General features: G+C 47.9%; 1 protein-coding gene across 1 annotated transcript in view; it reads left to right on the forward strand.

Moving 5' to 3' along the window:
- Positions 1 to 13,661, forward strand: part of kif1aa (kinesin family member 1Aa) — a 237,111-nt gene extending 223,450 nt beyond the window's left edge. The window contains 7 exon segments of the mRNA XM_034180686.1: positions 3 to 182; positions 1,220 to 1,291; positions 1,388 to 1,509; positions 1,663 to 1,806; positions 13,118 to 13,310; positions 13,386 to 13,504; positions 13,584 to 13,661. Of these exon segments, the coding sequence (XP_034036577.1) occupies positions 3 to 182; positions 1,220 to 1,291; positions 1,388 to 1,509; positions 1,663 to 1,806; positions 13,118 to 13,310; positions 13,386 to 13,504; positions 13,584 to 13,626 (873 nt within the window). The 3' untranslated portion in view covers positions 13,627 to 13,661.
- Positions 13,662 to 14,859: the final 1,198 nt, after the last annotated feature.

The following is a 14,859-nucleotide window of genomic DNA, read 5'->3' on the forward strand; positions in this document are numbered from 1 at the left end:
AGGTGGAGAAAACAAAACATTACCTCTTGCTGAGGGAGAAACTGGAGTCCACCTTGCTCATGGGCCAAGAGTCTAGTATCACTGAGGAGCTGAGTGAGTCGCCGAAGGCTCCGGAGGTCGACCCGGAGGTCAGCTTCAGCTCTGACTTCACTGACGAGAGGCAGAGGGAACTCGCTGCCAAGGTCAGCCATCATTATTAATTATATAACAGCTGAGTGGATCCTTGTCATTTGATTGGTGCTTTGTGTGTCACATGACATGGATTAATTCATCCCATTTGTGTTGCGTTGTATTTAGAGTACAGTTTGGTTCCGTTTAGAGTGCAAATTTGGTTCTATATGTTTGGTACCATTGCACTCTGCGAGTGCGCACACACCTGTACACATGCACACACCAACACACATGCGCGCACACAAAACAAATCCGCTGCGCTGTAAGCCGTCTGGAGAAGTTTGCAGGAAGTTAGAATGAAAAGCTGGACTAATTACTGAAGTGACTTTTTTCACTGCACTGAGGAGTACACAGTCTTTTTTTTTTTTTTGGTAGTGCACCGGCGCCGCACACACGCGGGACAACGCCACAAGCGAGACATTGATTTGATTGAGCTAAACTAACTGTGCTAGTTCTTGTAACACACACACAAAATCCACTCCGCTGTAAGCCGTCTGGAGGCCCTACTGTTCAGATAAAAAGACGACGTGATTTTTGGCTGTACTATGGAACTACAAAAAGTCTTTTTTTTTAATGGAAGTCCGAAGTCAGTGCACACTCCATAGCATCACGGACTACACGTTACAATTTGGACTTTAGCAGCAGTAGAACACCAAAATGTATGTCCCTTTTCTGTTGTTCATAAATTAATAAAATATCAAATGATCAAATGACAAGGATCTATTTTAGCCGTCATGTAAAACAAATAATGAATGTTTTTACATTCTTTCAGTGGAACGAATAATTTGGTGAAATATTCGTACCATTGAACTCATAAACATTCATTATTTGTACATTACTGAACTTCCTGTTCCTGGAACAGAGAGACCAAACCAGCTGAAAGAAATATGTAGACAAGACCTGAATCAGATTTTACTTTATTTTTCAAATGTGTTCTTTGAAATGTTCAAGTGCTGAATTCATTTAAGTCACAATATTATCGCAGATTTAAGTTCTATTGTGTCTGAATTCACAGCCACCATTAAGCTCTTTGTCTTTTTGCAAACAGTGTCTGCGACTGCTCATGCACTCCTTCAACAGAGAATACAGCCATGTGTGCGTCAGCGCCAGTGAGAGCAAGGTTGTGCTTTAGACACCTTTAAACAGTGTGTGTTTCCTACCTGCTCCTGCTCCACGGTTCAGCCAGCCTGTGTTTTTGTATTTCTTTGACTTACAGATCTCAGAGATGTCGGTCACAACAATCAGAGACTCCACTTCAGTGGCTGCCCTGAACACAATCACGCCCTCGTCAACATGTCCTGCCCTGGTGGATGGAAGTTACAGCAATCCAGAGCTCAGGTCAGTCCCAAAACATTACAAAAAGCCATTGGTTCAGGCAGCCTTTTTGTCATCATAAGTGTGTATTCTGTTAAGTATTTGGTTATGAGAATTCATGAAGCACTAAGGTCGTAAAATCACTTGATCGCTCAGTCATGGTTCTCTGTATTCCAGACTGCCAACACCTCGCTCTCACACTGTCAGTCCAAATCCCAACTCCCAGCAGGATGGCGATCCCAAAACGTCCCTCAGTGGAGCCTCTGAATTAAAGCCCCGACCCCGCAGATTTGTTCCCGATATCCAAGAAATCAGAGTGAGGTGAGCAGCTTCAGATGTTTGTCACTTTATTTATTTTGCTTTCAGCTGCCTCCAGTGGCTTGGGGTCAGTACTAAAAATTTGGTAGAGAGTTGCATTGACATTTGGAGTTTTACACTGAATGCCTTTCTTAATGCAACACCGGTTCTATTCGGAGAAATGTGCAGCTCCTGGTGTTCCTAAGTGTCATCCTCGCCAAGTAGTAATCAGGACCTACTCTGCCTAATATCTAACAGGACCAAGTGTGCACAGAGTGGTATGCAGAAGTTTGTCATGGTAACTCCAAAAAACACACACAAGAAAAGAATGACTCACTTGGAGCTGTGAACTGGCGCTTAGCACCTTTTCCACGGGTAATAATCTGTTCTGATATTATGTGGGAATAGCAAATAGCGTCTCTAATACAGAAAACTACATTGTGTCAGACATGGATATCTTCCTTCATTGCCGAAGTACAAATATGTGGTGGATAATTTCTACAACTGAGTATGTAGAAATTAAAGTTGTAACACTGCAAAACAGGAGTGTCAGACCTCATCATAGACTCAATGCAAGTGTTATTGCTAATTTCCACCTCACGCCTTTGTTGTTTTTACACCCAGCACCCTCTAAACAACAATATACATTGTGGCCCTGCAGGTTTGTTGGTCTAAAAATTAGGCATAGTTAGACCCTCCCATTCACTTTCTCAGTCTCTTTCTTTTGTCTTCTTCAGAGACAAGTGATATATGTGTAAGGTACACAACAAAAGTGAATTGAAGCAACTATTAAGTGGAAATATGAGTGAACATTAATTGCAAAAAATAAAACTTCACTTTTTTGCTGCACTGCTTCACCTCAGGGAGCTTTGGTGGCTTCTGTCCACTGTACAGTCTAACAGGTTGGAGTTAATCCTTTAATGAGGCTCAAATCTGATTATCATTTTGGCCAACTTCTGTGATGCCATGGCACTGTGTGCTGTTTGGGGGTTATATCATGTTCGGATTCCTCACCCTTTTGTGCACAGCGCCCAGTGTCGCAGACTGAACGGTCCCCCAAAAAAATCTGTCCGCCCTGCCTTCACTGTGCATGCATCGTCAGCCGCGGTTCACAGATTATCACCTCGTTTCTGCTTAAAACTGCACTCCAGTCATCATCTGCAGGCATTGACATTAAGCTTTTTAGTGTACTTGTCCATAGGACAAGTAACCCTGGCAGTTTACTTGTCCTACAGGAAAAGCTGGTTGTCTGGACGACCTGTGAGTGAGATTCAAATTCAAACACGTCCCTTGTTCGTTTGGGTGGAGGACCAGCACAGTCTCCCTTCACTTCATCTGCATCATCTTCTTCCTCCTGCATCACCTCAGCCATGGTCTCCAGATCAGCCTCTTCCTAAAACATATAAAATTACATTAAAGTTAATTAGCTGATAAAAATTAACATAATTGTTAAGTTATAACAAAACACTTTTATTCTCCTACATATAAAAATATTTTCATTCAGTGCTCACTAGTTCTGAAAATTTTAAATTTATAATAAAATATTTTAATATTATTTGTACATCTGAATTAACATACCTCAAATGAATCATGAATTCTCCCAGCTTCTGCAACGACTCTCTTGTAGATTTCATCTCTCTCGTCATCACGAAGGAATGGTAGAGCCTTGAACCGTGGATCTAGTGCTGAACATAAGTACATGGTCTCCTTCTGCTGATCCTTGTATCTTTTGCTTAGATCTTCAGAAATTGCGGCTTTGATTTCTTTCACCAGTGGAGAATCAGGTGGACTCTCTTGTAAATCATGAATGAGCTGAGCATGAAGTGGTGCCACAACTGAAAGTGTTGGAGTATTTTCTTTGGACATCACAAGTGTAGCTACCTTCATAGGCTTCATGGCCTCCACTATGTCCTCCGCGGCTGTTATGTCGGACTTGCTGAGCGTGCACGCTTCTTTCTCCATCTTTCTCACCTCACCAGACAGAAGTGCAGCAGATATGGCTGGTTGCTGCTCAAGAAACCGCTCGAGCATGTCATGTGCACTGTTCCACCGGGTCACAACATCAGTGACTTGTGCTCGGGCAGCAGAAGTAGTTTCTGTTTCTGCCGGCGTACGTGTGTGGCTGTTGTGCCACGCCTGAAGAAGTTGGCAATACGTCTCACACGGCCCAAAAGACGCCCGACAAGAGGAAGTTTCAGAGCGTGCTGCGATGCTATATTTAACGTGTGGGCAAAGCATTTGAAGTGCAACATCCCAGTGAGCTCCACCACTACTGCCATATTTGCCGCATTATCCGTGACTATAGCCGGGTCTTTGGAAGCGATGTCCCACCCCTCCAGAGCCGCATTGAGTAGCTCCGCTATGTTTGTCCCTGTGTGGCTTTCATGCATGGTTCTCGTTTGCAACACATGGGAAACTAGCTCCCAGTTTTCGTCGATGAAGTGGCTTGTAATAGTGACATAAGACTCTGTGGCACGCGACGTCCAGCCATCGTAAGTAAGTGCTACTCGTGCTGCGGAAGAGAGGCTAGTTTTAACGGTGTCTTTCACTCTCTCGTACATGCGGGGAACCGCCACCTCTGTCATGTGTTTGCAAGTGGGAATCACATAGCGTGGGTCTAGCGTGTTTAGCATGAGGCGAAAGCCGCGGTTCTCCACAACACTATACGGACATAAGCCGAGGCAAATGTAGTGCACAATGGTGTCCGTAATCTTTAGTGCCCGCTGAGAATTGGCTGGTAGTTGGCTTACTTGATTGTCTAAAGTCTTTTGCTTAGGGTCCATGTTCTTTGGAGGAGGCGTAGCTCGCTTGTCTGGGTGGTGTCGTTGCAGGTGAACATGGAGGTTGGTTGTGCCTCCAGAGTATTTCACAGCAGTTTCGCAATGTCTGCAAACGGCGCTGGTTTTGTCTATTTCGTGCGCTCCTCCTTTTGCTTTAAATCCAAAATGAGCCCATACTTCTGCTTTTAAAGACGCCGGTGGATGGAAGATTTTCTCAGCCATGTTACTGCTTTCATTGCGTGCTCAGTTCTGGCTCTACTTGGCGTCCTGTTTTTGTCAAGCGCCAAAGGCGGTGGCGCCGCAGTACTGCCCTCTAGCATCTAGGGGGAATATCGATATTGCAAATTAATGAATCAGTACTGTATCTATTTGAAAAATATCGATATGTATCTATATAGCGGTTTTTTAGCACACCCCTAGACTTACTGGTCCACAATTGAAGGAAAATCCCAACAGATATGGCAGTATATTGTGTTCCTCTTCCTTGTGCCCCAGCCACAGATAATCCTGTGTCCAGCTACTCACGAACTTTCTCTCTCTTCCTTTCTCTTCATACCTCTTCTTTGAAGCTTCTACACTTGCAGGGGTTGATGCTTTGCTTGTGACTGGCGCTTTCCCTGGTATCTGGCCCAGTTTCGGAGGTTTTAGAAAAGACATTCTGTTCAATATATTCTTCAAAAGGCGTGTTAATCGATGCGATGTTCGCTATCTAATGTTTCCCGCCACAGCATCTCGCAAGAAGATGCTACGAACTAGGGCTGCCACAAATGACTATTTTGATAGTCGACTAGTCAGTGATTATTTTTGCGATTAGTCAACTAGTCGGATCATACATAATTTCCTAAATTAAGGCCTGCAGCATTTTCCAAGAAACGTCAGGGGATGAAAACATGAACATTTCCAAATCAGTGACTATTTCTTAGACTTCATTTACAGCAATCATTCAGAAATACAAACAGCGTGATACTTTATAGTAAATCTGTTTCAGGGAGGCAGTTCTCAAAAACTAAATGTCCATGCTGGAAGGAAACAAGTGAGGGAAGCCACCAAGACAAAAATTACAGAATTCTGAAATTACAGAACTGCTATAAAGAAACATGTGACTATTTTATTGTGTTTTAAAACTTTGTGGAGCAAATGCAAACACCAACTCTTATAAAGAAAGAAAAAATACACGGACATGTGCAGGAAAACTTTTATATAAACTGAACAGAACAATGCAGGCTGATTTGACTCCCCATATTTTTGTCTAAATAAATCAGAACAAAATAAGATAAATAAGCTTTAATAATTTTGAAAACTAACAAAAATCACCAGCTTGTATTTTTATTCTGACTCCAGTTCATTTTAGTGTGATGAAGTCAGTTTTTTTTTCTCCTTATCAGTCACATTTTGTGCTTGAACACTACATTAAGCTTAAGATTGAACAAATAAATATCTTTAGAAAGTAACAGCTGTTATAGTTCAGAGTTCTCACCTGCTTTTTGTGATATGTGCCTCTGAACATCACTGCACAGCTTCTCCACATCAGGGTTAACCCGTGTATGCGGAATTTTTGCTCAGTTCATTTATATATTCTCATTTTTTTAAGGATGTTTTTAAGGGTATTTGACCGTTTTTTTTATCTCATGATCTTATAAATTCATTATACGACGCGCACATGGTGTGAACAGTGTTGTGTGAGCCGCTGGGAGGGTTATGGACCCGAAGAGCGCTCCTGGGTGAAGAGGAACTTCATCCTGGACCCAGCCCTCCTGGCCGACTTCTACGCCCGTCATCCGGACAAGCCTGGTCGGACATGGTGTGAACAGTGTTGTGTGGGCCGCTGAAGAGGAGGTACTGCTGGCCCACCACCAGAGGGCGCCCTGCCTGAAGTGCGGGCTTCAGGCACGGGAGGGCGCAGCCACCTCGCGGGAGCAGCCGGGAGTGACAGCTGTCAGTCATCACCACCTCATCACCAGCTGTCACTCATCAACCACAAACCACCATCACCATAAAAGCCGGGCAGCAACTCCACCTCGCTGCCGAGATATCGACTACCCTGTAGGTAATACTCTCAGCCGTGTTTGTTGCCCAACGCATGTGATTCTCTTTTGAACTGTTTGCAGGTGTCCTGATTCTCGCTACTTGAAGCTGGAGGCTGGGTTCGCGGATGGTGGAGGAGTGACGCCTTTCACTCCGAACTCCGAACTCCGATAAGTAGTGACTCAGACTCTGCATAAACTGTGTTCTTGTTTTGGAGGTGGAGGTGTTTTCCCACCAGAAAAAAGGAGAGACTCGTATTGCTGACTGTTTACTGGGTGTGTTTTCACACACTCACCCTTAACTGTTTTTCTGCCTCAGGACTCAGGACTTGGCGACTCCGGTGTACTTCAGATCCGTTGGCGTGTGGGACCCGACTCTTCTCTGGACAGACGTCTTCTATCCTCGAGCCTGTCCACACACGTCACCTCTGTATATTGACTGATATCAAATTCTGTGATTGTCTGTATTTCGTTGTGCACATTCACAACATTAAGTTGTTACCTTTTGGCTCATCTATTGTCCGTTTATTTACACCCCTTGTTGTGGGTCCGTGTCACTACACTTTCCCAACAGGATATCTCGCCCAGTGTCATGGATTCCGAGGGGCGTCAACCATCTGTTGAACAACCAATGAAAGAGCAGGGTGCACAGGCACCAGCGGGAGGCGTGGTAGGTGAGTTGTAGCAAATCCTCACCGCCTTCACTGCTCGGTTGGATTTAATGACCGAGCAGAACTTCATTCTCAATCGCAGGATGGAGGCTCTCACCGCACAGGTGGAAGCACGCGCACAGGGCGCTGCTGCAGCTCCTCCACCTGCTGTACTGGTGCCAAATATAGACGTTCCAATGGTCATTCAACGACCCCCCCCCACCATCCCCTGAAGCATACATAAGTCCCCCGGAACCGTACGGAGGCTGTGTGGAGACGTGCGCAGACTTCTTGATGCAGTGTTCGCTCGTCTTTGCACAGCGTCCCGTGATGTATGCGTCAGACTCCAGTTGGGTGGCTTATGTAATTAATTTGCTTCGAGGTGAGGCACGCGCCTGGGCTACGGTGCTTTGGGAGCAGAATTCACGGCTCCTAGCAACATATTCTGGGTTTGTGAGGGAGTTCAGAACCATCTTTGATCACCCAAATAGAGGCGAGACCGCTTCAACAGTGCTGCTGTCTATGAGACAGGGGCGTCGGAGCGCAGCTGAGTATGCAGTCGACTTCTGCATTGCGGCTGCGAGGTCCAGCTGGAATACGACTGCGCTCCGTGCCGCCTTCGTAAACGGACTGTCGTCGGTCCTGAAGGAGCACCTGGTGGCTAAGGATGAGCCGCGGGATTTGGACGGGCTTATTAATCTAGTTATACGATTAGACAATCGGTTAGAAGAACGCCGTCGGGAGCGAGACGAAGGACGTGGCCGGGCACGCGCCATCCCTCTCCCTTCCGGGTCCAAAAAGGTTCCGCCCTCCCCACGCTCCACAGCCTCAGCGTTTCGTGTGGCAACAGCTCCCCCTGCTGATGATGCTATGGACACGAGCAGGGCAAAATTAAGAGCTTCTAAAAGACAGAGGAGACTGGCCCGCAGGGAGTGCTTTATCTGCGGCTCAAGCGAGCATCAGCAGAGAGACTGCCCCAAGCAGTTAAACACCAACGCCCGCCCGTAGAAACTGGGCTAAGGGTGGGCCAAGAAATTCACGTGGGACACACACGTATTTCTGCACGTCTCCCAGTTACGATCCTGAGTGGGGATCTAACCCTTCAAGCCCCAGCACTGGTGGACACGGGGTCAGAAGGGAATCTGCTGGACAGCAGATGGGCAAGGGAAGTAGGGCTCCCTCTAGTGGTGCTCCCTTCACCATTGAAGGTGCGGGCGCTAGATGGCACCCTTCTCCCTTTAATCACACACAAGACACTACCTGTAACTCTGGTAGTGTCTGGGAATCATTGGGAGGAGATTGAGTTTTATGTGACTCCTTCTACCTCCCGCATAATCTTGGGTTTCCCGTGGATGATAAAACACAATCCCCGGATTGCTTGGCCGTCTGGGGTTGTGGCTCAGTGGAGCGAAACCTGCCACCGGGAGTGTTTGGGATCCTCGGTTCCCCCCGGTTTGACTGCTAACGAGGAGGTTAAAGTCCTCCCCCATCTGACGACGTTGCCTGAGGAGTACCATGATCTTGCTGACGTCTTCAGCAAAGATCTGCCACTCATTCTCCCCCCGCACTGTCCGTATGATTGCGCCATTGATTTGATCCTGGGCGTTGAGTACCCGTCCAGCAGGCTGTACAACCTCTCACGTCCAGAGCGCGAATCAATGGAAACCTACATCCGGGACTCGTTAGCTGCCGGGTTGATCTGAAACTCCACCTCCCCGGTGGGTGCTGGTTTCTGTAGTCCATGCATTGACTACAGAGGGCTGAACGAGATCACGGTTCGCAATCGATACCCGTTGCCCCTGTTGGATTCAGTGTTCACGTCCCTGCATGGAGCCAAGATTTTCACCAAACTGGATCTTAGGAATGCTTATCACCTGGTTCGGATCCGGAAGGGAGATGAATGGAAGACGGCATTTAACACCCATTAGGTCACTTTGAGTACCTGGTCATGCCGTTTGGCCTCACTAATGCCCCCGCGACGTTCCAAGCCTTGGTAAACGACGTCTTGCAGGACTTCCTGCACCGATTCGTCTTCGTATACCTGGACGATATCCTCATCTTTTCCCCGGATCCTGAGACTCATGTTAAGCATGTACGTCAGGTCCTGCAGCGGTTGTTGGAGAACCGGCTGTTTGTGAAGGGCGAGAAGTGCGAGTTCCACCGCACTTCTTTGTCCTTCCTGGGGTTCATAATCTCCTCCAACTCCGTCGCCCCGGATCCGGCCAAGGTTGCGGCAGTGTGAGATTGGCCCCAACCAACAAGCCGTAGGAAGCTGCAACAGTTCCTCGGCTTTGCAAATTTCTGCAGGAGGTTTATTAAGGGCTACAGTCAGGTGGTTAGTCCCCTGACAGCCCTGACCTCCTCTAAGATCCCCTTCACCTGGTCGGATCGGTGCGAGGCCGCGTTTAGGGAGTTGAAACGCCAGTTTTCGACTGCACCAGTTTTGGTGCAGCCCGATCCTAGCCGCCAGTTTATAGTTGAAGTGGATGCCTCTGACTCAGGGATAGGAGCCGTGCTGTCCCAGAGCAGGGAGTCCGATAAGGTCCTCCACCCCGTGCCTATTTCTCCCGCAAGTTGACCCCGGCAGAAAGGAACTATGACGTCGGCAATCGGGAGCTCCTAGCGGTGAAAGAGGCTCTTGAGGAGTGGAGACACCTGTTGGAGGGAGCTGCGGTACCTTTTACGGTTTTCACCGACCATCGGAACCTGGAGTACATCCGGACCGCCAAGCGTCTGAACCCCAGGCAAGCCCGCTGGTCACTTTTCTTCGGGCGTTTTGACTTCCAGATCACCTACCACCCCGGGACCAAGAATCAACGATCTGACGCCTTGTCCCGGGTACACGAAGAGCAAGTCAAAACCAAGCTGTCAGATCATCCGGAAACCATCATCCCCGAGTCCACTATCGTGGCCACCCTCACCTGGGACGTGGAGAAGACCGTCCGGGAGGCCCTGGCACGGAACCTGGACCCGGGGACAGGCCCTAAGAACAAACTCTACGTCCCACCAGAGGCCAGAGCTGCAGTCCTGGACTTCTGTCACGGTTCCAAGCTCTCCTGTCACCCAGGGGTGCAAAGAAGCGTGGCAGTGGTCCAGCAGCGCTTCTGGTGGGCGTCCATGGAGGCCGACGTCCGGGAATACGTCCAGGCCTGTACCACCTGCGCCAGGGGCAAGGCGGATCACCAGAAGACACAAGGACTCCTCCAGCCGCTACCGGTGCCTCATCGCCCCTGGTCCCACATCGGCCTGGACTTCATCATGGGCCTCCCGCCGTCCCAGAGGATGACTACCATCCTGACGATAGTGGACCGGTTCTCCAAGGTGGCCCACTTCATTGCCCTCCCGAAGCTCCCAACGGCCCAGGAGACAGCAGACCTCCTGGTCCACCATGTTGTACGTCTGCATGGGATTCCTTCAGACATCGTCTGTGACTGTGGTCCCCAGTTCTCCTCGCAAGTCTGGAGGAGTTTCTGTGGGGAACTGGGGGCCACCGTAAGCCTCTCGTCCGGGTACCATTCCCAGACGAACAGACAGGCAGAGCGGGCGAACCAAGAGCTGGAGCAGGCAATCCGCTGCGTGACCTCCGCGCACCCGACGGCCTGGAGCAAGGATCGAGGCCTGGATCGAGTACGCTCACAACAGCCAAATCTCATCTGCCACCGGCCTCTCCCCGTTTGAGGTATGTTTGGGGTACCAGCCCCCATTATTTCCGCTCACAGAGGGAGAGGTCGGCGTGCCGTCGGTCCAGGCCCACTTGAGGAGGTGCCGTCGGGTGTGGCGCACTGCCCGCTCTGCCCTGCTCAAATCCCGGACGAGGGCCAAGGCCCATGCGGACCGCCAGCGTTCCCCAGCCCCTGCATTCCAGCCCGGGCAGGAGGTTTGGTTGTCTACAAAGGACATCCCACTCCACGTGGAATCACAAAAACTCAAGGACCGTTTCATTGGACCCTACAAGATCCTCAGCGTCCTCAGTCCGGCCGCAGTGAAGCAGGAAGTTGCAGCTTCACTGCATCCAGTATTCCACGTGTCCCGCATCAAGCCCTACCATACCTCACCACTCTGCACCCCCGGACCGGTGCCGCCTCCTGCCCGGATCATCAACGGAGAGCCTGCATGGACGGTGCGCAGGCTCTTGGACGTTCGTCGACGGGGCCGGGGGTTCCAGTATCTGGTGGAATGGGAGGGTTATGGACCCGAAGAGCGCTCCTGGGTGAAGAGGAGATTCATCCTGGACCCAGCCCTCCTGGCCAACTTCTACGCCCGTCATCCGGACAAGCCTGGTCGGACATGGTGTGAACAGTGTTGTGTGGGCCGCTGAAGAGGAGGTACTGCTGGCCCACCACCAGAGGGTGCCCTGCCTGAAGTGCGGGCTTCAGGCACGAGAGGGCGCAGCCACCTCGCAGGAGCAGCCGGGAGTGACAGCTGACAGTCATCACCACCTCATCACCAGCTGTCACTCATCAACCACAAACCACCATCACCATAAAAGCCGGGCAGCAACTCCACCTCGCTGCCGAGATATCGACTACCCTGTAGGTAATACTCTCAGCCGTGTTTGTTGCCCAACGCACGTGATTCTCTTCTGAACTGTTTGCAGGTGTCCTGATTCTCGCTACTTGAAGCTGGAGGCTGGGTTCGCGGATGGTGGAGGAGTGACGCCTTTCACTCCTCACTCCGAACTCCGATAAGTAGTGACTCAGACTCTGCATAAACTGTGTTCTTGTTTCGGAGGTGGAGGTGTTTTCCCACCAGAAAAAAGGAGAGACTCGTATTGCTGACTGTTTACTGGGTGTGTTTTCACACACTCACCCTTAACTGTTTTTCTGCCTCCTGCCAGCAGTACCAGATCTGACAGCTGGAGACGGTGGTCACCTGGGGACTCAGGACTTGGCGACTCCGGCGTACTTCAGATCCGTTGGCAGTGGAAATCGTGTGGGACCCGACTCTTCTCTGGACAGACGTCTTCTATCCTCGAGCCTGCCCACACGTCACCTCTGTATATTGACTGATATCAAATTCTGTGATTGTTACCTTTTGGCTCATCTATTGACCGTTCATTTACGCCCCATGTTGTGGGTCCGTGTCACTACACTTTCCCAACAAACAGGACGGTGCCATCAGAAAAACACCGGTAGAGAAAGTGGAAAGAGAAGTAAAGGCAGCTCCTCGGTTTGCTTTTGTTGTGTTTTTTTTTTTTTTAACATGTTCACTCGGGTTAAAATTCTCTCTCTCTGCTCCGCACTCAGTATCTCATGTGAAAAAATTGTATGATTCCATTTACTGATTAAACCATTACAACATAAATGGCACAAGCCCTGAATCCTTTATGAATCTGACTACAGTACTGACTTGTTGGATGAAGAATGTAGATGAAACATACTTATATGAGCCCTGTGATAGACTGTCAGCCTGTCGAGTGTGAACCCTGCTTCTTGCCCAGTGACCACTGGGATAGGCTCCGGCTCTCCCTGTGACCCTTAAGTGGAATAAGCAGATTAAAAAATTAGATGGATGGACACTTAAATGAACATTGCACACATGATTTTACCATGTGTCTGAAATACAAGGGACCAGACTAACAGGAATCCTACATGACTAAGTCTCATGTTGAATGGTCATATCTCTGACTCCGCCAAGTACATTTTTTTTAATTGTAACCAGTTCCACATAAAAGATACTTGTGTCCAGAGGTGGGGTGAAGTCACTGTCAAGTCATTCTCAAGTCATCAATCTGCAAGTCCCAAGCCAAGTCTCAAGTCAGCTTGCAAACAATTGGTGGTCATTATGATTTGAGACTTGCTGATTCATGACTTGAGAGTGACTTGATGGTGTCTTTGTACCACCTCTGCTTTTGTCTCACATATTCCACTTCTGTTTGCAGCCCGATCGTGTCAAAGAAGGGTTACTTACATTTCCTAGAGCCACACACCAACGTTTGGGTCAAGCGTTATGTCGTTGTGCGCCGGCCGTATGTCTACATCTACAACACAGAGCGTGATGCCGTGGAGCGAGCTATCCTCAACTTGTCCTCTGCCCAGGTGGAGTACAGCGAGGACCAGCAGGCGATGCTGAAGGTCAGCCGTTTATCCCCTCCGTTTCTACTGAAAACACCTGATGTGTGTTCTAACACTTAGTGTCTCTGTCTACAGACAGCAAACACATTTGCTGTGTGCACAGACCATCGTGGAATATTGCTTCAGGCTAATAACGACAAAGACATGCACGACTGGCTGTATGCATTTAACCCCCTCCTTGCTGGGACTATCAGGTAAAAAGTGTCATCGCTGTAGCTCTGACAAACTACCAAAAGACAAATTGATGACAACATTTTCTCTTCTGGCTCTTAGGTCAAAGCTGTCTCGAAGAAGAGCCGGACAGATGAGGATGTGAAACAAGACTGAGCAAATCTCATGAGAAAAAAAAAACAGAACACAAGGACTAAACTGTACATAGATCCTTGTCCTTAGAACACCCACGTGTGCTGAGTCTCGCCCCTCTGTCACCATCACCACCCTGTCCCTGTCGGTTCTCAGTTTGTCACCAATGTTTTTTCAGGCCTTTATCTGTCCGGCCTCTGCTGCAATGTGAGTCGTGTTTTAGAGCCAACACTGTACTGTACTAGCCAGGGAGATGACCAAGACGAAAGAAGTTGTATCTGTATCATATGTCAAGTTGCTTCCTGTGGTAATGTGGCGTAGTTGTCAGTGACACGTTGAGCCATATACATTAGTCTTTAAAAAGGCAGCAGCATTTGCTTTTTTGCTACAGGTGCCACATCAGTGGAATCTCTTTGCTACTTATGCATCCGCTGTCATTAAAGCTACAGATGTGCAGTTTCTTCTCAGCTCTACAGCTCTGTACACTGTTTGAACTGGTTTGCATCCAACCCCATTTCAGAAAGTTGGGACAATAAAGAAAATGCATTTAAAAACCAAAAAAGACAGTTTTTCAGACAGTACAAACAAGAGATATTTCATGTTTTGTGTGATCAACAAAATTTCATTTGTTAATATCATTCATTCCTGTATTTCAAGCCTGAAACACATTCCCAAAAAGTTGGGACGATTTTTGGCTAGAAATGAGGCTAAAACAAAGAAATTAAATAATGATAATTCAAACTGGTGATTTTAATCACAATTTGGTACAAGAGCAGTATTCAAAAAAGGCTGAGACTTTGAGAAGCAAAGATGAGCAGAGGATCCCGTCTGTCATCAACTGCATGAGAAAATTATTGAAATGTTTGAAAACAACATTTCTAAAAAAAAAAAAAAGTTACAAGGGATTTGCATATTTCTCCCTCTACAGTTCAAGGAATCTGGATGAATTTCTGTGCCTTAAGAGCAAGAGTACAAATTTAAACTGAACATCCATGATCTCAGATCCCTCATAAAGCACAGCATCAAGAACCATTATTCATCAATAGCTGATACAACCGCATGGACAAGGGATTAAGTAAAAATTTGCTGCACAACTAAAGACATGTTTGCAGTAACAATAGGACAAAATAACACCTCAGATGCTTCATTGTCTTTTAGTATCGTGAGAAGGAATGGCCACATTACAAAGTAGTAAATGCTTTAGCTTCCCAACTGCTTTTGTATATTAACAAATGAAAAGAAGTTG

Source organism: Thalassophryne amazonica, chromosome 10, assembly GCF_902500255.1.
Source record: "Thalassophryne amazonica chromosome 10, fThaAma1.1, whole genome shotgun sequence".
In the NCBI taxonomy this organism is placed as follows: Eukaryota; Metazoa; Chordata; class Actinopteri; order Batrachoidiformes; family Batrachoididae; genus Thalassophryne; species Thalassophryne amazonica.